Source organism: Gambusia affinis, linkage group LG10, assembly GCF_019740435.1.
Source record: "Gambusia affinis linkage group LG10, SWU_Gaff_1.0, whole genome shotgun sequence".
In the NCBI taxonomy this organism is placed as follows: domain Eukaryota; kingdom Metazoa; phylum Chordata; class Actinopteri; order Cyprinodontiformes; family Poeciliidae; genus Gambusia; species Gambusia affinis.
The window spans coordinates 6,094,837-6,115,212 of record NC_057877.1 but is presented as its reverse complement, the minus strand read 5'-3'; the positions used below and the strand labels follow the sequence as shown (position 1 = coordinate 6,115,212).

The following is a 20,376-nucleotide window of genomic DNA, read 5'->3' as shown; positions in this document are numbered from 1 at the left end:
ATATCTTTTCGTCTTCTGTCATGAAGATTAACATAGATTTTAACAGCACGCTGTTGTGTTTACCAGTTAGCTTAACAGCTAACTTTATGTCCGGTCTGTTTTTTTTTTGTCTGTCAGATTTCAAAAATGTAATTACTTTCTCAGGGATCAAGAGAAGACAAGCAGTCATTAGTGTCCATCTGATGACCCCGTAGATGAAGAGGAAGCTGATTTTGTAACCTTGCATTTCAATTCCTGCAGAATTGAAATGCAAGGCGGAGGCGGAATAAATCCAGGGGGTGTGAGGAGGTTAGGGAACCCCCACCACCACCACTCCATCGAATCAAGGCCGTAAATTCGGGAGACTCTTCAGTTCCGAGACTCTTATCTTGAATAAATGTTTGCTTCCCCTTCCCAGCCAACAATAACAGCTCTTCTTTATGGCTCACTGGGAATTTCCACAGCTGATCGGGGGTGGAGGTGGAGAGAGATTTTGGGGGGGGGGGGAGGACGGGAAGGGAGGGCAGGGGGTTCAGGAGAAGACGTCGCGTCCGTGCGGTGTGCGGTTGCATGCGCGCGGGCCAAAACCAAACTACCGGCTGCTGTTGTGATTGTGTCTGTCTGCACACCCGCCCAGGTATCAGAGTTCCCGTGACAGAGCACGCCTAGCACGCCAAAAGCCCCCGAGGGTTGCGTGACTCCGCCAGGGCGCCGCTGCCGCTTCCACCGATCGTTTCCTGGGAGCATGAGAGTAAACACACAGGAAGGATAATCTGCGATTCTGACTGGGAGCCCTCACACCATCTTTAAAATTACAATATCCCACATCTTAATTTACTGTTTTTTTTATAGATTTCTTTTTTTCTTTTTAGTATATACTTTGTTAATCTGATCCTAAAGTTTGGGCTTCAGAAGTGCCTGTTTTCGGGGGCTGATTCTGGTTTCTGCGTCCCGGCGCGCAGGGAAGAGGAAGAAAAAGCAGAGGAAGAAGTTCGCACCAGTTTTCGCCTCCAATCCAGAGGAGGTTTCAATAGCAGCGGCGCGGCAGGGGAGGGACGCGCTGCCAGCATTCGGGATACCCACTCAGTCACACACACGCAAACACACACACATTCTCTCTCTCTCGTCTCTCTCTCTCTCTCTCTCTGTCTTTCTTAGACACACACACAAACACACTCCTGCCCACTGGAGACCAGTTAAATCCGCAAGAAAACTGCAAACGCGCATCAGAGCGGTCGCCTAATCCGATTGATCGGTCCAGACAAGACGCGTGAAAACTGGAGGAACTACTGGACACCGCAGAGGACAACTTGCTCTTTTGATTTTATTTTTCCCCCCACTGTGAGATCGGGGTAAAAAATTTTTTTATTTTTCCCACATTTTACTTTAGGGAAGTTTTGGCCAACAAGAGGCACCATCTTTAGAGAGGTAAGGCTGATGTGAAGATGTTATATTTATTTTTATTACTATTATTATTATCTGGCTTCATGCCTGACCCAGGATTATTTCCTTTATATATATATATATATATATATATATATATATATATATATATATATATATATATATATATATATATATATATATATATATATATATATATATATATACCAGAAAAACTTTTTTTATATGTGGAAACTTTTCTACCACTTCCCCCTTTTTTTCTTTGCAGCTCTCTCTTTCTATATTTAAGATCCGAGCCGATCGGACTTCTTGTCTGGCAATGAGAGACAGAGAGCGGAGGAAAAGAAGAATGTTTTTTTTTTTTTTTTTGCGGCTTACAACTGCGGGAAGTGAAAAGTTTCAAACACATATGAAATCAAGCCCCGGCTCGCATGCTGTTTTAATTTTGAGTTTATCTTCGGGTTTGGCACGGCAACACACGGTGCGGATGAGATGATGAACTTTAGAAAAATCCTCTTCGCCTTTGTGCCTGCCTCCCCTCCCCGTCGGACGGGTTCCCATGCTCCCAGGGGTGACCCAGCACCCAATAAAAGGCGATTTATCATTACGCGCAGGACGTCTCCAAACTCCACGCGCGCTGCTTCTGATATTTGCCCCTGTCATAACGTTTTAGCATAAAAACTTTTCTGTTTCCCCCTTTTCTTCTCCCCTACCATCCCCCTCCAAAAAAAAAACAAAGTTGAATGCGTCAATTTTTAGTGTCAACTTTGGCACCCATGGGTGCTATTGCGCACCTGTGAGATCGCAGTCCGGGACGAAAGGAGCGCTGAAAGCGGAGCTACACTACAAAAACCGAACTGTTTCGATTTAGCCAAGATATTCGGTGCATGCCTTTCATTTAGGTAGAAATTAACCAATAGTTCGTTTGCAACCTTAACCAAGTTTTAAAAAGTACTTACCAGTCCCAGTTAGTTCAATTCTAACTGTCTAAGATCTTTTTATGTTCCAAATTAATTGTCATTGACAAGTCAAATAAATTTTGAATGGTGATAGCTGTTTGACTTTATGTTGACTAATTATTATTATTATTATTATTATTATTATTATTATTATTATTATTATTATTATTATTATTTTAAAACTGTAATAATCACCAAATGATATCTAACTAAATCAAATGAAAACATCTGCACAATGGACAGCTACAAAAACAACAAGAGAATCACATGATGGTTCTCAATCGAGAAAAAAAAGCCTTCCTTAATCTATCCCTAACCCTAACCTTAATCCTCTTTGATCAATACCAGGATCACCTGATTAATGATGATACAACACAAGTGCTTTACAGATGCAGAACTATGTAACTTTGCTGGTCGTCACTGTTACTTTCATGACGTCCTCACTTGTTACGGAGAAGCATAAAACTAAGACTTACCCATGGTGTAGGCATAAAACCTTGTTAAAACCTGTTTCAACATGGTGGCCTGATGGCTTTTTCTTTCTTTACCATACAACCACAGATTGGAGTTCGTTGGCAGTGAACCCCCGTCTGCCAGTGGCTTGCTAGCTGTCAGACCTGCTAGCATGTTCAACACGACACGCAGTGGGGTCAAAGTTTTGTTCCTGCTCAGAAAGTCTCTCAACCACAATTCCTAACCTTTTAAGTTGAGATGCCATGTCCAAGGCGTACCCTGCCTCTCGCCCAACAATAGAAACCAACATCTTCAGTTGGCCTGAACAGTAGAAATTTCATCATAAAATAAACGTGGCTAATGTTCCTAAAGTGGGAATAAATTCTTACAGTGGTATAAAATTTTACTCTTGCTCTGAGGAAGAACACCGTGCAACTAAAAACTAAAAACAATTGCTAACTTTTACGAAGACGACGTATTCATTTACGTTACAACCCACATGTACAGCCCCATATGCAATGGGTAATGATAATAAGGTAGTTAATTAGTCAAAATTCAACCGTCTCCAAAATCTTTTTATTTTTTTTACAGTGAACTTCTATTTATTTTTAATTACTTTTGTTTTACCTGCTGATGTGTTTTTGATTCACTGAAGTGATTCCTTCCAGCTCTGTGACACTTTGTGTTGTTTTCCTCGTCCGGTTCATCTGAGAGCCGCTCAGTGGGTGTTTGATGAGGGACGTACACCCGGGGGAGAGCACGGGGAGCTGAATAATGTATTTAGCCGGGTGAAGATACGCCGACTACTCTTTAGCTTTCTCTGGAGAATGAATCACGAAGATGGAAAAAAAAAAAAGAAAGTGGTGGTTGGGGTTCGGTGGAGTTGGGGGGCAGAGGGGAGAAAAAAACAGTCCTAAAATGGGAAGGTCCGCGTCGCATACCGTAACTAAACCGTGATTTGCATATGAAAACTCTGGGGCTGAAAGAATTCCACCAGTGTTGCTGCTGCTGCTCCTGCGGTCGCTCGCTCGCGTCCTGAGAGGTGACAGGTTTCTGCTTGTGTGTGCATACAGTCTCCTTTGCTTCTCTGTCACACATCCAGAGTCGGAGTGTGCAAGTCTTTTCCCCTTATTTCCTAGTTGAATTATTCATCATATCTCATGTGCCTCCTGATGCTCCAAACCCCACCCACCGCCACGCTCACTTTGCGAAGCCCCTTATTATTCTCCCTCAGACGAACTGCTTTTTCCGTGCGCCACCTATCTGCTCTCACACGCACACATACATTCACACACCATCCGGAATGATGGGCAGTGGGTGGATGACTTTCCCATGAGGGGGGCATTTTGTCTTGTAATCTACAATCACCCTTGTGGCAGTCACAATGCCAGCCACATCAGTCAGACTCAGTTCCTTCTGAGTGGATACTTAAAGCCCACCCCGACCCCTGCTCAGAGACGGGGGGAGATTCCAGGATGCGAAAACCCCAAGGTCCGACGTCGGGCCGCGCAGAGAGCGAGGAAGGAGAAGGGGAGAGGGAGTTGGAAGGAAACTGAGCTCCCCCATTTCCATGACGGCGGCGAGCGGTTCTGATCATGTGGACGCGGTTCAGAAACTCAAACTGTGAGTGATGTTGTGGATGGCGAGGCGACAGCTCCTGAGTGATGATGTAGACTTTGCGCAGAGGGTGGAACAGTGCAGTTTGATGGTTTGGATGCACTGCACTGCACACACACAAGCACACGCACATCCACACACACGCACCCCTACACACTCAAACACAAGATTAAAGTCTCTGTTCTTGGCTCCAAAGTCCCCCGCACACCACAAGTCTCTACCAAACCATTAACGAGCTGTTCTCGCTGTCCAAGAGATCCAGACCTGATTTGGTTTGGCCGGTCTCTTGCGCAGGTCCGGGTTCCTGTGCAGATTTTTTTTTCTTCTCCTCTGTCTTTGACTCTTGATCTTACTCTCTCCCTTCTTCCACTCCATCACCAATCTACCGTGTTGCGCTGCAATTCCCCACGTTGGCCCTGAAGTGACAGCGCTGATGGAACTATCTGCACAGCACCCATCGTAAATCTGCCCCCACAGACTTCCTTTAAGAAAACTCAGAGAGAGAGCGAGAGAGAGAGAGAGAGAGAGGTCCCGTGTGGGCCCCCGCCAGGCGTCTTGTTGGGTGGAATCCGAAATGTGTCTTTATTTGTGTAAAAATTAAACTGCCTTTTATTCCTTCCCATTCTGTTAATGAGCTCCATGTGTCAGCAGGCAGGAAGCTTATCCATATTGACAAGGAGCTGGAAGGAAGGAAAAAAGAGGAAGGTAGGAAAAAAAGAAAAGTAATGGGAGGAAGGGGAGGCCGAGGGCAGATTGGTGAGCACATGCAGCAGGGAGAATGAGTATTGGAGTTTTTTCTTAGGAAATATCTAACTCATTAGACATACTGATTTGAAATTCAGACTGGATGTTGCCAATAACCCGATCAATCCAAACGTACAATACATTCACAAGCAAGCAACGGGCTCTCTCAAAACCTTCGCAGCCTTCTTGTTGGTTACAAGCATCAATCGAAACCTCTGAAAGTTCCACTGAGTCCCTTAAGGGCCATAATCTAGAAGTGAAAGGAATGAAATTGTTACCGCAGACCAGTCATGGGAAGCCAAAGGGATAACTGGTTGTCCGAGGTCCAATGGCCACTTGCAGTAGAACTGGAATCAGCGTCGTTTTTTTCTTTTCCCCACAAAGAGAACGAGTAGAGCACTCAACCGCAGTGAAATCTGTACATTTACTGTGCGAGACTCCACTGCTGAAGAATAGGCGTGTTGAAGCCTTTGTGCTTCAACGCATTCGGATGCCTTTCGGGGAGAAATGGCGCCGTACATCACTCCATAGACCCCATGCCCACGGTGAAGTTTGGAGGAGACAGAACCATGATATTTTCAGCACCAGACTTTGTAGAACTGAAGGAAGGGTAAACGGATTAACGCGCCAGGACAGGAATCGGTTGCCGTTTTTCCAAAATGCTCGACCTGAAATGAAGATGCAAGAAGTGGCTCCCCAATACGCAGCCAAGGAAACCCTTAACTAGCTTCAGACAAAGAAAATAAAGTTTATAGAGTAGCACAGAAGATTAGAGTCCTCTGAACAGTCAAGATTTGAAGACAGGTGTCTGGAGGAGCGGGCCAAAAAATATGAAACTCCAGAGAGAAATTTAAGCTGTCATCATCAAGAGACGCTTTTCAGCCGTACATTTAATACATTTAAGTAAACAAGTGCAACACATTTCTTTCTGTTATTCCGCCTCATCACACAAAACTTTACTTATGCTGTAATTTGGGATGATTGCTTTGTATGAGTGGTTTGCTTGGTAATAGTTTAGCGTCCATTTGGAATCCAAAGCACGAATCTTTTATTTCTGCTTTGCGCGTGATTTGCGTTGTAACGTCCCCAAATCAGAGCCGGTCAAAGCTTTTCCAAGTCTTTAGAGCGGAGTGTCATTCCTCAAAGAAAGGGTGTGGAGGTCATTGTTGAACATTTATTTATTTTTTTCCCGTTACTGTAGACGTCGAAAAGACTGTGTCACGGAAACAGAGAAATGATGACCAAAGTGCTGCGTTTTGTCCTTTAATCCCATTATACGGGGCCTCTTAGGCACCAGTTTCCCCATTATACACACACAAGATGGGTTTTTTTTTTTCCATCTTGAATTCCTGTTGATTCCCACAAAAAAACAAAACGAAAGCTATAAATATATAAACAAGCAGACCAAAAGCAGCGGGGAAACAAAGTTAACACGATTGTGGGTTAGTTCGTCTTAAAATGATTTGGTCTTCGAGATGGACCCAATTCTTCTGTGTTCTAATTAAACATTGCACTTTATTTCTTCCAGATGCTGCTTCGCTTTTAATGTGTTGTTTTGGTAGGTTAGCTGTAGAGCACGGGAGTGTGTGTGTGTGTGTGTGTGTGTGTGCGTGTGTGTGTGTGTGCGTGTGCTTTGGGGGCGGGTGGACAGCAGGCTCGCATGCAGAAACTGCCACAGCCTGGACCGTGTTGACACTGCGACAGTCCTTGCGGCTGCAGTGACCCGCCGCAGCTGCTCTGACATTCAGATGTCATCCCTCTGCGATATACAGCGCGCTGCGATGAAGGAGCGAGTGTTTTCGGTGTCTGTGGGAGAGGTGTCACACATGAGGAGCGCTCTGAAGACACCTATCAAATGTGCTAATGACAGGGGTGATAAAATACTTGGAATATGAGCCGGGTGACATCAGCGCGCAGGGCCACGGCTGGCGCAGGAGAAGGGGTCCTCGCCGTCTCTGTTAGGCGTTTAGGGGATGTTGGAATGACTGGCAGCCGAGGGCAGCTATGCGTGTACCGCCTCCCCTGCCGTCTCGAGTATTAATAGACAACGTCTTTGTTCTAACTGACATGGTTATTTTTTTAAAAGCGGAATGAGACAAGCCGAGACGATAAGGATCTCCGCTCTCTGTGTGAGTCAAACCTCAAAGTACCACTTAGGTGGTTTTTCTTTTGCTCTCTGATGTCTGGCGGTACAACAGCGGGCTTGGCTTAGACAACAGCCAAGACCGAGACAATGACAGGACCTATCGAGGTTTTTTCTTTTTTACCATTTCCTGCACTTTTGGAAGACTGTAACAAAGAAATTAACAATTTTTTTCAATGGAGGTCCATCCTCATCACTTTAAATCCTCAGATTTTTTTAAATCTGCCCCCGTTTACAGTGACAGTGATAGAAACCGCAAAGAATCGAAAGGGAAAGATGTGTGTGCACAAGTGTTAAAGGGATTATTTGCTTGATGGAGAGAAAAAAAAAGAATAAAGGAAAAAATCTGAGATCAACAGGCGAGGGAGGGAGTGCTAGAGAAAGAGAGAGGGAAAGAGGTCATTAAAAGGACACCATCTCACTTGCAGTAAATGGCAGTAAAGTATCTGGCTAATCTGCCATCATTACGCTGATTAAATCTCAGGGGATTTGGCGTTCCCATCAGCTGCAATCAATGGGGCAAAAATCAATAGACAGGCGATACTCGAGAGGCGGTTTGGCCTTGGTCAGCTGCACCTGGCCCAGATCGCTGCTCCAACTGTGGACTGCGCCACCAGCATTTTTATATTGGGGTCAATAAAACTTAAACGACATGGACCGGAGGATTTTATGTTGAGGGTTTTGAGAAATACTGCAGTGTGGTTCCCCCGGGGGCACGAGGTGATGTCTTTTCCCTCTCACACATTCCCACTTAAAGTATAATCAATTTTCTCTTTTGGAGGAGGCCTGGGGTTCTTGTTAGCGCCCTGTTTTTGGTGATTCTCAGTGTAATTTGGATTGCCATTTATAAATTCATAAGAATTTTGCTCAGTAGAATTAAATTCCAAAGTCATAAGTCATAAGTGATGCCAAATTGCTGCACCGAAATATTCGGAAATTATATTGGAGGTCTTTATTTATGTAAATAGCTCATTGAAAGTGATAGCTAACTCTATAAAGTAGCCATTCATTATTTTGCTAACTGACTTTGTGCAGAATAGGAAGTTGAAATGTCTCATATGTCTGTATGCTTGACATCAAACCACAAGCAGTTGTCAAATAACTTAATTTAGCTCACTTAGTTTTACTTTTCTACATTGTAATATTTGGACCTTAAAGAAAGTTATATTTGTGAGAATTTAAAAAAACCAAACTATTCATAGAAAGTTGCACAAAGCACTCATTTATATGTGCTAACCATAAAACTGGCACCAAGATTAGCTTGACCTAACTATTTGATACGAATGCATATTGACAGATAAACATGATTTCATAGAATGGGAAAATCACAAAGAAATTCAAAAGACGTGGTTTTTATGACATGTCAAAAAGCTTAACAGCATCTATTTATTGCATTTAGCTGTGTTGTTAGTGGCTAAAGTTTAGCCAACAATGACAGTTTTCTCACAGTGCTTGCAAATAATTTGGATTTTGTCTGTCACTGTTACTTTTTTCTGTTCAGTACATAAAATAAAAAAGTTAATAAGGCTCCTTCAGTAGTTTTATGATTATTGTCTATATTAGTTTTGCTCTTGTTAGCATAACAGGACTTTATTTCATTTTTAATTAACTCAGACTTTCCTTTTGCCTTTGTTGAAACTGTTGGTTGATCAAACTGATTGATGACTGGGTATTAGTTGCTATAATGACATCATCATTGTAGCTCAAGAGACAGAACAGAAAACTAAGTTCAAGAGAACAAAACAATATTTTTGAATAAGGAGGTGCGGATGCCAAAAAGCTATTTTTAAAGAAATGGTTTCTCCAATAAAATTGACTTCAATAAATCTTGCCTAATTTTTAAAAATAATAATCCATAATGTCATTTAAACAAATAGACTGGGTCATTAAGAACTGTGAAGTAGCCCTTTAGTTTAATGCCGAAGCTCGGAGGAAGATGCCAAGTTTAGTTCAGCTAGCGGCTAACGGTTAGCCGCTAATGACACAGCATACTCACAGTGCTTACACATCATTTGTATCTTCTCTGTTAGCGTTTCCTTTCCTCCTGAGAGCCTAAAATAAACCACAAAGCGATTTAGAAGTAGCAGAAGCCTCTCTGATGGTTTCATGACTGAAGGTCTTCATTAGTGGACTCTGTTAGCATAACGAGGCGACTGCAGAATTATTTTGTTTTTTACATCAAAATAAAAGCGTCAAACATACATAAAGTACACACTTTTATTTCATTAGATAAATTAAAATCGCAAGATACAGCAAACTTCGCATTGACTAGAAACTTTGTGTTGTTTTAATATCCTGAGATCGTCTCTGAAATCGTTTCAACCCCATACCGGAAATTCATATTGCTTTTCCAAACATTAGGTGGTTCGTGCCAAGTCAAGAAACAGTAACTTGTGATGCATGTCTCTACTCTTATAGTAGTATTCTTATAGTAAATACACAACGTCTTTGTGTGTTTCAGAATGAGGCAGTGTAAAGGCTGGAGCTTGGTGCTGCTGATGGTTTTGGGCCTGGGATCGTTGGCCCAGAAGCTGCCTACAAGAGACGAAGGACTCTTTCAGATGCAGATCCGAGACAAGTCGCTGTTCCACGACTCGTCCGTCATTCCAGATGGAGCTGAGATCAGCGGCTACCTCTTCAGGGACACGCCAAAAAGGTGAGCACTCCCCAAGACTGAATAAAATGAGTCAGTTTCATCTCGAGGTGGCTCATTCATACTCGGCATGGAAGAAAATATCCCATTTGTGGATGGTTTCTCCCTATAAATAAGTAGGAATATAAGATGTTTTTCTGTAACGCGATCTATTGAGTCGATGCAGAAATAAATAATAGATGAGAATGTCAGTGTGGGAGAGCAAACAAGGTCGACGGTATAATATCCCTGTGTTCTTCAGTGTTGGTGTCCTAAATGGCCTGTGCATACTGTTTGGATAACATCAGACTATAATGAATCGTAAGCGCCAGTGTTAATTTCCACAGGTACTACTTTGTGGTGGAAGAAGACAACACCCCGTTGTCTGTGACGGTGACACCTTGTGATGCTCCTCTGGAGTGGAAACTGACCCTGCAGGAGCTGCCGGAGGAGTCCAGCGGAGAAGGATCAGGTATAACTTGACATCAGACAGCAGTGGAAGAGGTTAATGACATGCCATGTGGAAATATCTCTATCCCCCGTACATAATTAGCCTGCGCGGCAATGTTAGGCTTGGTGTTTTGGAGGGTTTTAATTAAGTCACACTCGTAGTGTCTAGTCTGACCACTAATGAGGCATGGGCCTGTCCCAAACTGACGTCTATAATTTCAAAAGAGGGTTGTTCCCTAGTCAGCCTTCTGAATCAAAGTCATTATGTCCTTTGACTCAAAGCATTTTTGGCCTTTTCCAAGCTAAATCCTTCTCTTCTCTGTTCTGTCTGATTCCTTCTGCTATTTTTTTAATTTTTTTTGTCTCGCTTCAAAACTTTGTCCATATGGAAGCTGCCCTATGAGCACGAGAGGCCTTGCCAGATGACTAAGGCAGTGGTTTAGACTACAGGAGTGTGACGTGAGCATATATTTGAATGTTAATGCACAAGCACCTGCTTGGGCCGCTGCCATTGCCATCAAATACTCTAAAATGGATAATTGGCCAGTAAACTAGTAAGTTTACAGAAGCCCTACCTCAGGAGAGAAGAATTCATCCTAAATCCAAATAATGTAGAACAATGCCAGCTGGGCTATGCTTGGGCAAAGTGTGAAACAATAACTGTGAAGTTGAAGTTTCACACAAACAAATGTATACTTGGTATAATATTATTTTTGCTATATTACAATCTGAGCATATTTTCATAAATTTTTTAATGCATTAAAAAATGTCACTTGGCTGTAACAGGTACGCAAGTCATCATATCCGTTGCTATGACATGAGTTCAAGTAGCTCAGATTTTCACTAATCATCCTTGAGATATTTCTGCAACTTCACTGGAGCTCACCTGTTGTACGTTCAGATTACTCAGCATCACTTGGAACCAAACAAACTCTCAGTTGACATCAGAGGATGAACCATCAAATGAAGTCGATGGAATTACTTGTCGACCTCATAGACTGGGCTATGTCAAAGCACATATCTGAGAACTGGACACAGACAAAAACAATCAGCAGCACTGATTATTTGACATACAATGTCAAATAATAGCATACTGTGGAGACACTATAGGGAAGCATCCAGAAAGTTAGCTACAGCTAATGCACTACACCGACCAGATCTTTACAGTACGGTGGCCAGATGGACATGGAAGCTTTAATTTAACCAAAAAGCAACACAAAGGGTTAGACCATGATAAACAAAATTCTCTGGTCAGACGAAACTAAATTAGGATCTCATCAAATGGCTATAAAAATCATTTCTGTGATGTGAGCAACTAGACATAGAAGGCAAGTTGACAACATCCAAACATTTAGAGTGTTCAGGAAAACCTGTTTTGAAGCTGTCTGGACCTGAGAATATGGAGAGGATTTGTCATCCAACCTGACAACGACGTCAGGAGAGTTCAAACTGACTGAATCCAAGTCGAATGAGCTCAAAAGGATCTGCAGAGAGGAATCGAAAAGATTATTTTAAGACAGGTGTGCTAATCTTACCCAACAACAGATGTTCCTCAGCCTGGCCTTCAAGGCCAACTTGAGGTCAGAATTGTTGCCAAATGCCCTTTAAAAGAAACATCAAGCCATTGATGGGAATACATAGAGAACACTGAATTACCAGTTGTGCAAAACTGCAGAATTACCCCATTTAAAACAAAGTACCGTAGTGGTTTTGCTATGCCAAATATTTGATATATGCCAAAACTCAACACGCTATCAGTTTTGTGAATCTGACTTTAAAAAGGTGCTACAGCAAGAGTTAATCTTGTGAATTTCTTAATGTCTTTGGTCTTGGTGTCTCCAGGGGGAGTTGATCTTTGAGCATTAATTTCTAGCACTCCACTGAGCACACTCTCTGGCTAACAAACATAATATTATGGTTTCTGGCTTAAGTTGGAGTTGGCACTCAGACTGTCTCTCTCACATACGAGCTACAAGGCGCCTCTTTGTGGCATAGCTTCTCTCGGACGGCCAAGTGAATGCTAGCCTGTGATCTTCGGGGATGTTCAGAATGTAAACACAACCGTGATGCGAGCGAGCTAATTATCTATAGGTTTCATCGCAATCTAACAGCAATAAATTTCTTGTAGTGGATGTTTTTGAAAAAGGCATGAAAGATATTCTACAGTTCTAATCTATACTCATGACAAACTAGCGGAGATGCAACATCACGCAAGGAGCTCATGTTGTGTGTTTGCTTTTCTTTCCAGGAGAGCCTGAACCCCTGGACCAGCAGAAACAGCAGGTGACTGTAGATGAAGGCACAGAGCTCTTCACCTACAAGGGAAACGATGTGGAGTCCTACGTGGCAACAAGCACGCCCTCTGGTCTCTACCAGCTGGAGTTGCTGTCCACTGAGAAAGACAGCAACTTCAAAGTGTACACCACCACAACTCCAGAGTCTGACCAGCCTTATCCGGAGCTGCCCTACGACCCCCGTGTGGATGTGACCGCGTTGGGTCGCACCACAGTCACGCTAGCCTGGAAGCCGACGCCAACAGGCTTTCTGATGGGCCAACCTGTTCAGTATTGTGTAGTAATTAACAAGGAGCACAACTTCAAAAGCATGTGTGCTGCTGAGGCCAAAATCAGTGCCGATGATGCTTTCATGTTAGCTCCAAAGCCCGTCAGAGACTTTAGCCCTTTTGACTTTGTGCACTTTGGCTTTGTTCCCTCTGACAACGGGTTTGGTAAGGAGAGAGGACTTACTAGTAACAAGATTTCACGAGCATATTTAGCCAAACCCAAAGCGTCTGACACTCAGAAGGTGTGCATTGGCAACAAAAACATCTACACCGTGTCAGACCTTAAACCAGACACACAGTACTACTTTGATGTGTTTGCCTTGAACTCGGCCACCAACACCAGCACAGCGTACGTAGGAACATTTGCCCGCACCAAAGAGGAAGCCCGTCAGAAGACCCTGGAGCTGAAGGACAGCAAAGTGTCGGACGTTTTCATCAAGAGGAAGGGCACAAAGTTTCTACGCTTTGCTCCCGTGTCTTCGCACCAGAGGGTGACGCTTTTTGTGCACTCGTGTCTGGACGCGGTCCAGGTGCAGGTGAGGCGAGATGGCAAGCTGTTGCTGTCGCAGAACGTGGAAGGGGTGCGGCAGTTCCAGTTACGGGGAAAGCCGAAAGCCAAATACCAGATACGCCTTCGAGGAAGCCGGAAAGGGGCCTCCACGCTGAAGGTGCTCGCCACCACGCGCCCCAGCAGCAAGCAACCCTTCCCTTCTCTACCCGAGGACACCCGCATCAAGGCCTTTGACAAGCTGCGCACCTGCTCCTCCGTCACCGTGGCCTGGCTGGGCACGCAGGACCGCAACAAGTACTGCATCTATCGAAAAGAGGTGGCCGACAGCTTCGGGGAAGAGCAGCGACGCAGGGAGCAAAATCAGTGTGCCGGGCCAGACACCCGCAGGAAGTCCGAAAAGGTGCTGTGCAAGTACTTCCACAGCCCGAACCTGCAGAAAGCTGTGACTACAGAGACCATCACGGGTCTGGAGCCAGGGAAGACCTACCTGCTGGACGTTTATGTGGTGGGACACAGTGGCCACTCAGTAAGATACCAGAGCAAACTGGTGAAAACAAGGAAATACTGCTAAATGACTCTGCAAAGAATAAATCTATTATATAAATATATATATTAAATAAGTTTATTTAACACTAAGTGATATTCTACTAAGAAGTGTACACAGACTGACTACTCATGCAGCTGGTGGGCCCGTAGTAGAGACTCAACTGTTTGTAGAGAAAGAGAGAGACATCAACCTGTATATTTATGTTTACATTTTTATCTCGGCGCGTCCGAGAGGCCCGAAGCGTGAGCTGCTTTTCCTACCAGGCTTGTCGTCTTGACATCGAGTTGCCACCAGGGAGGGAGGCAGGACTAAAGCGAAAAACCACATTTCCTCAAGCGTCGGTTCCCGTGTCGCTGCATGACGTTTGCTTTCGTCCGTCACATCCTTCGGTAAGAATCACGGCGACCGGAGGAGATCCAGAGGCTTCCCGCTTTGTATAGCTCTCTCAACTGCATACTCGTTTCATGTTTTAGGAGAAAATTTAAATTATTTTATACTTTGTGTCTATATTTTTGATCGTCTCTTTTTATTGATGACAGCGTCGGCTGTTCCAGATAATTTCCGGTCTTTATGTGGAAGCTGTAGTTCAAGACATTCCCTTTATGTATCCCAGCCAGTGTTTTCCTCTAGAGCCCATCTTGTAAACGTATTCTGTTTTGTGCTGGAGATCTGCGTTATCATCACTGTATCGCTGTGTGTGTGTGTGTGTGTGTGTGTGAGTGCGTGGGTGCGTGAGTGAGTGTGTCACATGTACAGAGATGTCCTGCCAATATTCATGTACATAAAGCCTAAATATAGAACAAGTAATCCCTGTGTCACCCTGGGTGTCAAGTTCTTTTCACCAAGCAGTTAACATCGCATCCACAGCTCTGTGATGATCGAGCACATTGTGCGTTTTATTCCAGAGACCTGAAATAACATTCCATACTTTTCCAAATGATAGCCCGACGCTCAAAATATCAGATGTCAAAATCAAAAACGGTTTCGGTAAATCATTGCCAAAAGTAAGATTTAACAAGGAGGACTTGCATTTTCTAACAAATAAATAGCTATACTTGCAATTCAATTCGAGCTTAAATCTTTGGTCCATTTGAGATCTACGTGGGGTGCAGCTGCAATACAAAAACAGTGCAGCATAATGCACTGTTTTTGTATTGCATTATGCTAGAAAAAGGTATTCGAGAGGTAAAGTGTTGAAAAATATCAGTACCACGACTGGATGAGGAGACAATATGCAGTAAAATAACTTGATAAATCTCAAATGTCTGCCGCTCTGATGAAGCAGAGATCAGTTTTCGACTTAGGAGCCCGTGAGTGATGCCAATAAAAAAAAATAAAAAGGACTTCCAAGATGTTAAAACAGCTCAGAAAGTTAATTCAAAGCGCTTTTTGAAACAATCTTTAGACTGTTTGCAGTAGATGAATATCCACTTATCCATTATCTACGCCCAGGTGTCGCAGCAGGTCGTAGGTGTGCTGCTGTCTTATCTCCAGCAGTCATTGGGTGAGCGGTGGGGTAGGCCCTGCACAGGTCAACACTCACAGGACAAACTACCATGCATCCAATAGATGAATATTTCCAAAGAAATGTACTGACCTTGTTCTTTACAAAATGACATAGATTTCAGGGTAATGGGGTTTTTATCCAGAGAGGCATCCAACCAGGCCCATCATCCAACATGACCCATCATATGGTGGACGTTGAAGTGCGACTTGCTGATATCGATTTAAACAAATCCTGATTTCTGTTGATAGAGACTGAATCCGACAGAAACATACAGATTTACAAAACTACTGCCATTTATGGATCAAAGCATACATTAAAGGGGATGTATTATGCAAATATCACATTTTGAACGTTCTATCCTTCCATCTGGGTTTCTTCTGCTTCTAAAAACAACCCAAGTGCTTATAAAAAAAAACCCCACCTGGATGGTTTTTTTTTTTTTTGGCAAAATGAGCCGTATCAAAAACCTCCGGAATGTAACGTCACAAATCAACAGGCACGACCCCTCGCCTAACAACCCCAGGGAAGCCCAGCCGTTACCTAGCAACCCACACTGAGCTCCAGGACCTTTCGTCAGCTGGTTTGCATGTGCTGCACAATGCCTACTGGAAAAGACTAGTGTTTTGTTGTTGACTTTCAGAAACCACTTGGAGGATTCTTGTTGGTTGTGAAGGAGGCAGCACTTCTGCTTTTCAAAGAGGTAGGGGTCGCATAACTGCGCATCTGTTTGCAGCCATTTTCACGTGCGAGGGTAAATGATAGGAGGCGTGGGTAGCAGAAGCTTATTTGAATCTAAAGTGACAAGATGCCCTAAAACAGCTCATTCTGAATGAAGCTCAAAATAGGCAGAACTGAGCAGGACTGAGCATTATCCAAGAATGATTTTATGCAAAGTGGAATGAATATGTTTTGTGTAGCCCACAGTCCTATCCTAACATGTCCAAGGAAGGGTAACAGATCACCTGAACAGGGGCCTGTCACCTTTACTAACTTCCAAAACCTTATTTTTATTGAACTCAACATTTACATAAAAGTAAATGCTTTTATTGAGGTCCAGAAATAATTAATAAATTGAAAAGAATAAACACAAATTTAATTTTCTAGTACTCGATCAACCTATCAATTGGAGCTAATCAAAACAAAAATTGGTTGTTTTCAATGGCTTCTATCTAACACATTATCACTCTGCAGTGAGCGAGCATCATTTGCTTTCTTAAATCATACATAACAAAACACAAAAAAACTAGTACATCATGCCATAAGAAGAGGCCACAGCAGCCACAGGGAAAAGCAATCCACTCCCAGGTTTCATTTACTTTTCAACAAACTTGCTGTGTTTTGCCTCATTTCTGCTACAGGTAAACGAGCCATTACTGATAGTGGTTCGCTTACTTGTTTCACAGAAACTCGCTACAAAAAATACAAACTGACCCTTTACAGCTGCAGTTGGTAACTTATATATATGTTGTTGTTTTTTAACATATTTGTTAAAACTATCGCCAAGTCGTGACAGTAGGACACAGATAATCTGAGAAAAGGTCAAGCTTCTCCACTTCCTCCAAAAAACAAAGAATCAGAGCCAGGAGGAGCAACTCAGCGCCGACAATCAACCTGCTAAATGTGCTAATGGCGGAAAAACAACTTAGCATGGCGGGAAAACCCTTTATCCGTGGTCATTGGTGGTTACGCTAACTAGCTACTACAGCCGCAGACAGAGAGAAAGCGAGGGAGGGGCAGCGCAAAGACCTGCCTCCTGGCTCTGATTGGTCGTTTCTAGTTAGCACTGAGAAGGCAGAGGAGCTTGATTGTTTTGCACAGATTATATTGCCATGCTAAACTGTCACAACATAGTGACAGTTTCAACAAATATGTATTATATACTGCAGTTTCAATAAGCTCTATCTCTATGTTGCTTTTAAGCGCAGGTGCTAGCTGTGGTGTCCTTTTTCGCTAAATTTGCAAAACATACTTCAAACTAAAAGGATACATTGATGTACAAAAGTTTATATACAATGGAAGGAACCATAGTCAAATGTATAAATCCTTAATCCCATAAAAATATCAAAAGTCAGTCAGCTCTTTCATGCGTTGCAGTGATTACTCCTCCTATAGCGGTGACATGGCCCGGCATGTCTGTCTCCTTGTCCAAACCCATCTACACACACATATATACAAAACCCATGCATCAAAGTCCGGCTCTCGTTGCTACAGGAAGGATAAACACAGGGAACACTGCAGATGTAGGCGCTCACGTGGAGGCTCGCCAGTGGATTTCCTGCAGCACGTTGGTTGCCTCACTCGTCTCGGGCCGAACCAAAAGCGGGACATTTCTGTACGCTTCACAGCTGATATCCTTCACACAAGCTGGGGAAAGCATTTGAGCAGAGCTGGCCGGCTTTATTAGCAGGATACCCATAACTCCCACAGCTCTCTGAAAGCCCCTCCGCATTATTCCAGGGCAACGACAGGTTAATGGAAGCCAGGTGGGGCCTCTGCGCATTTCCTGCAACCAGGAGCCCCCGTGACTGACAGCAGGCTGTGGCGGTAAAGTGGGAGCGCAGCTACCCAAAATCAGAGTCAGGATGGAAACATGGCCGTTTTTTTGAGAAATAGCTGCTTTTCTTGGCCACGTCGGACAAGAGTGAGCTTTTCCATCCGCCGCAGACGGCGCTGTACGTGTGGATATGTGGACTAATGTGGGCCTGACCTTCCTTTTCGGAGGACTCAGTTCAAATGTGTCCAACTCTGGATTAGACAGACCGCTATTCAAATTTAAAGCCTGTTTATTTTTTAAAGCTCACAAAGTACAAGTTAGTAGAATCTGCAGAATCTGGATCCTTGACTACGTTCCTAGATTTACTTTGAACTGAAATACTTTTTAAAAATAAATCTTTTTACTAAAAAAATAAATAAAAAAGTTAACTTAGTGTACATCTCAACAATTTTTGGGATATAATTGCAGGGTTTGTTCTGTTTTCAATAAACATACGAACAGACTTCCTGGTGTCACACAGGTTGGAACTTTAGCATCAGGATCAATTTTCAAAGTGCTTGACAAAGATAGTGAAGCAGTGTGTAATTATGAGAAGGGTTAAGATTTATTTGTGTTTAAGTAGACTATTTCTCATCTGACTTCCATGTTAGCAGCAGATATTAACAGTCCCACTGTGGTGCAACATCTGTGTTCCTCCCCGAAGTTATCCTGATTAAAACTGAGGGATGTGTGTCTCTTGCTGCTTTCCCACTGACGATATAATGGCACAGTTTGACATTTTGGAATATGTTGCTTAATTGAAACATGGCAATTTTGAAAAAAACATGTTTTTTTATTAAAAGGTTTGCTGCTAAGAGGAGGTGTTTTGTTTTATTTTCGTTTTGAAATTGGTTTATTTTTCAAAACTGAAACGTAAACACTTTTTTTTGCAGTACATAAGTCACATGATCAACAACCGGTTGTTACTACTGGTGCAAACTACGAAGAAGAAGACAACAGGAAGTAGTAGTAGTAGTAGCAGTAGTAGTACTATGGCATGTTTTTTTAATGACTTATCACATAAGCACCCTTATTTACTTGCGATTTTAATTGCACTCCTGTTTTTTCGACATTAGGGGACTACTGACAAAGCTTTGTGCATATTTGTAATGGAAATGGAGCTATTCTGCCAGATTAGCTGTTACTCCTCTCTAGTTCCTCCAAGAATGGGGAAAACCTTTAGGTTTTGCTTCATGATGTCAGTGGTGGAGAAGCATTAAATTTCTTTCTGGATCCTGCAGGTGTTTAGAAATGGCCCTAACTAGTGGACTAATACAAGCAGAAGGCTCAACCCACAAAACATCACACAAAAATACGGATGTTCCACTAAACAACAGAATAATTGTCTAAATTAGCATTAGCTCACACTGGTTCGCTGTAATCCAGTGACATGACAGCCGTCAGATCTTAATCCAGCAGAGAACCTCTAGATCTGGTAAAACAAGGAGGTTGCGTCATCGATGTGCAGCCAAGAAATAAAGTCTTTGGAAGGAGCACTTTTAAAGATCCGTTTCTTTCCAAATATTTAGATTGAGTTAGGGTTAACGTAGCAGAAATGTATGCGTCAGTGCAGCCAGAGAGCCTAAGGTCAGTCACTCGCTCTATTTAAAGAGCATTTGCACTTTGGCATTTGTGAGTGTGTTTTGTGTACATGAACATAAAATGGACTTGCGGCTCAACTGAGAGCTGAGCTATTCTTTCGAGCGTAAGTTGTGAAAAGAGGGCAAGGAACAGACAGACACACTGGGACAGAGCTAAGTAAATCTCCTGGGTCAGACCCACACTGTCGGACTGATTGGGTGACTGGCATTGAAGGAGAAGGTGAATTAGAGGGCATTTGAAATAAAAATGACATTAACCAGCAATCAAATTGGTTTAAATTGGCGCAGCTAAACTGTGAAAACTGATCATGAGATTATAAATTTTTGAACATCCACACAAACAGGAAGTATGCGGAGAGCAAAACTGAAATGATTTCACTTCAACTTCTCTGGGAGATAGACTAATTACTGAAGTACCAAGTCCAACCCAGTTTTCGTCTCCACTCAGCCCCGATTTTAGAGCTTTCAGCTAAAAAAAAAAAAGAAGGAAAAAAAAAAAAAAGAAATCCGAGGCTTCCTTCCAAACCATTGCTGACCAAGAGCTTCATTCCCAGGAAGGGTGGAGAGGCACCAGTGGCCCTGGGGCATTGCTCATCACTGCTGATTACCATTGAGATAATTCATGCAGTTCACACACACACACACAGAAAAAGACTGACTTCACAAGTGGAACTTTCATTCGGTTCTGCTGCATATTAAACTGCAAGGTCGGTTTTATATTTACGCCGTTTTA

At 43.0% G+C, this 20,376-nt stretch overlaps 1 protein-coding gene across 1 annotated transcript; it reads left to right on the top strand.

The window, feature by feature from the left end:
- Positions 1–543: 543 nt before the first annotated feature.
- On the top strand, positions 544–14,824 carry ndnf (neuron-derived neurotrophic factor). Its single transcript, XM_044129350.1, has 4 exons — positions 544–1,407; positions 9,761–9,955; positions 10,279–10,403; positions 12,630–14,824. The coding sequence occupies exons 2-4, from the start codon at positions 9,762–9,764 to the stop codon at positions 14,024–14,026; spliced, it is 1,716 nt and encodes a 571-aa protein (XP_043985285.1). The 5' UTR covers positions 544–1,407; position 9,761; the 3' UTR covers positions 14,027–14,824.
- The last annotated feature ends 5,552 nt before the right edge of the window (positions 14,825–20,376 follow it).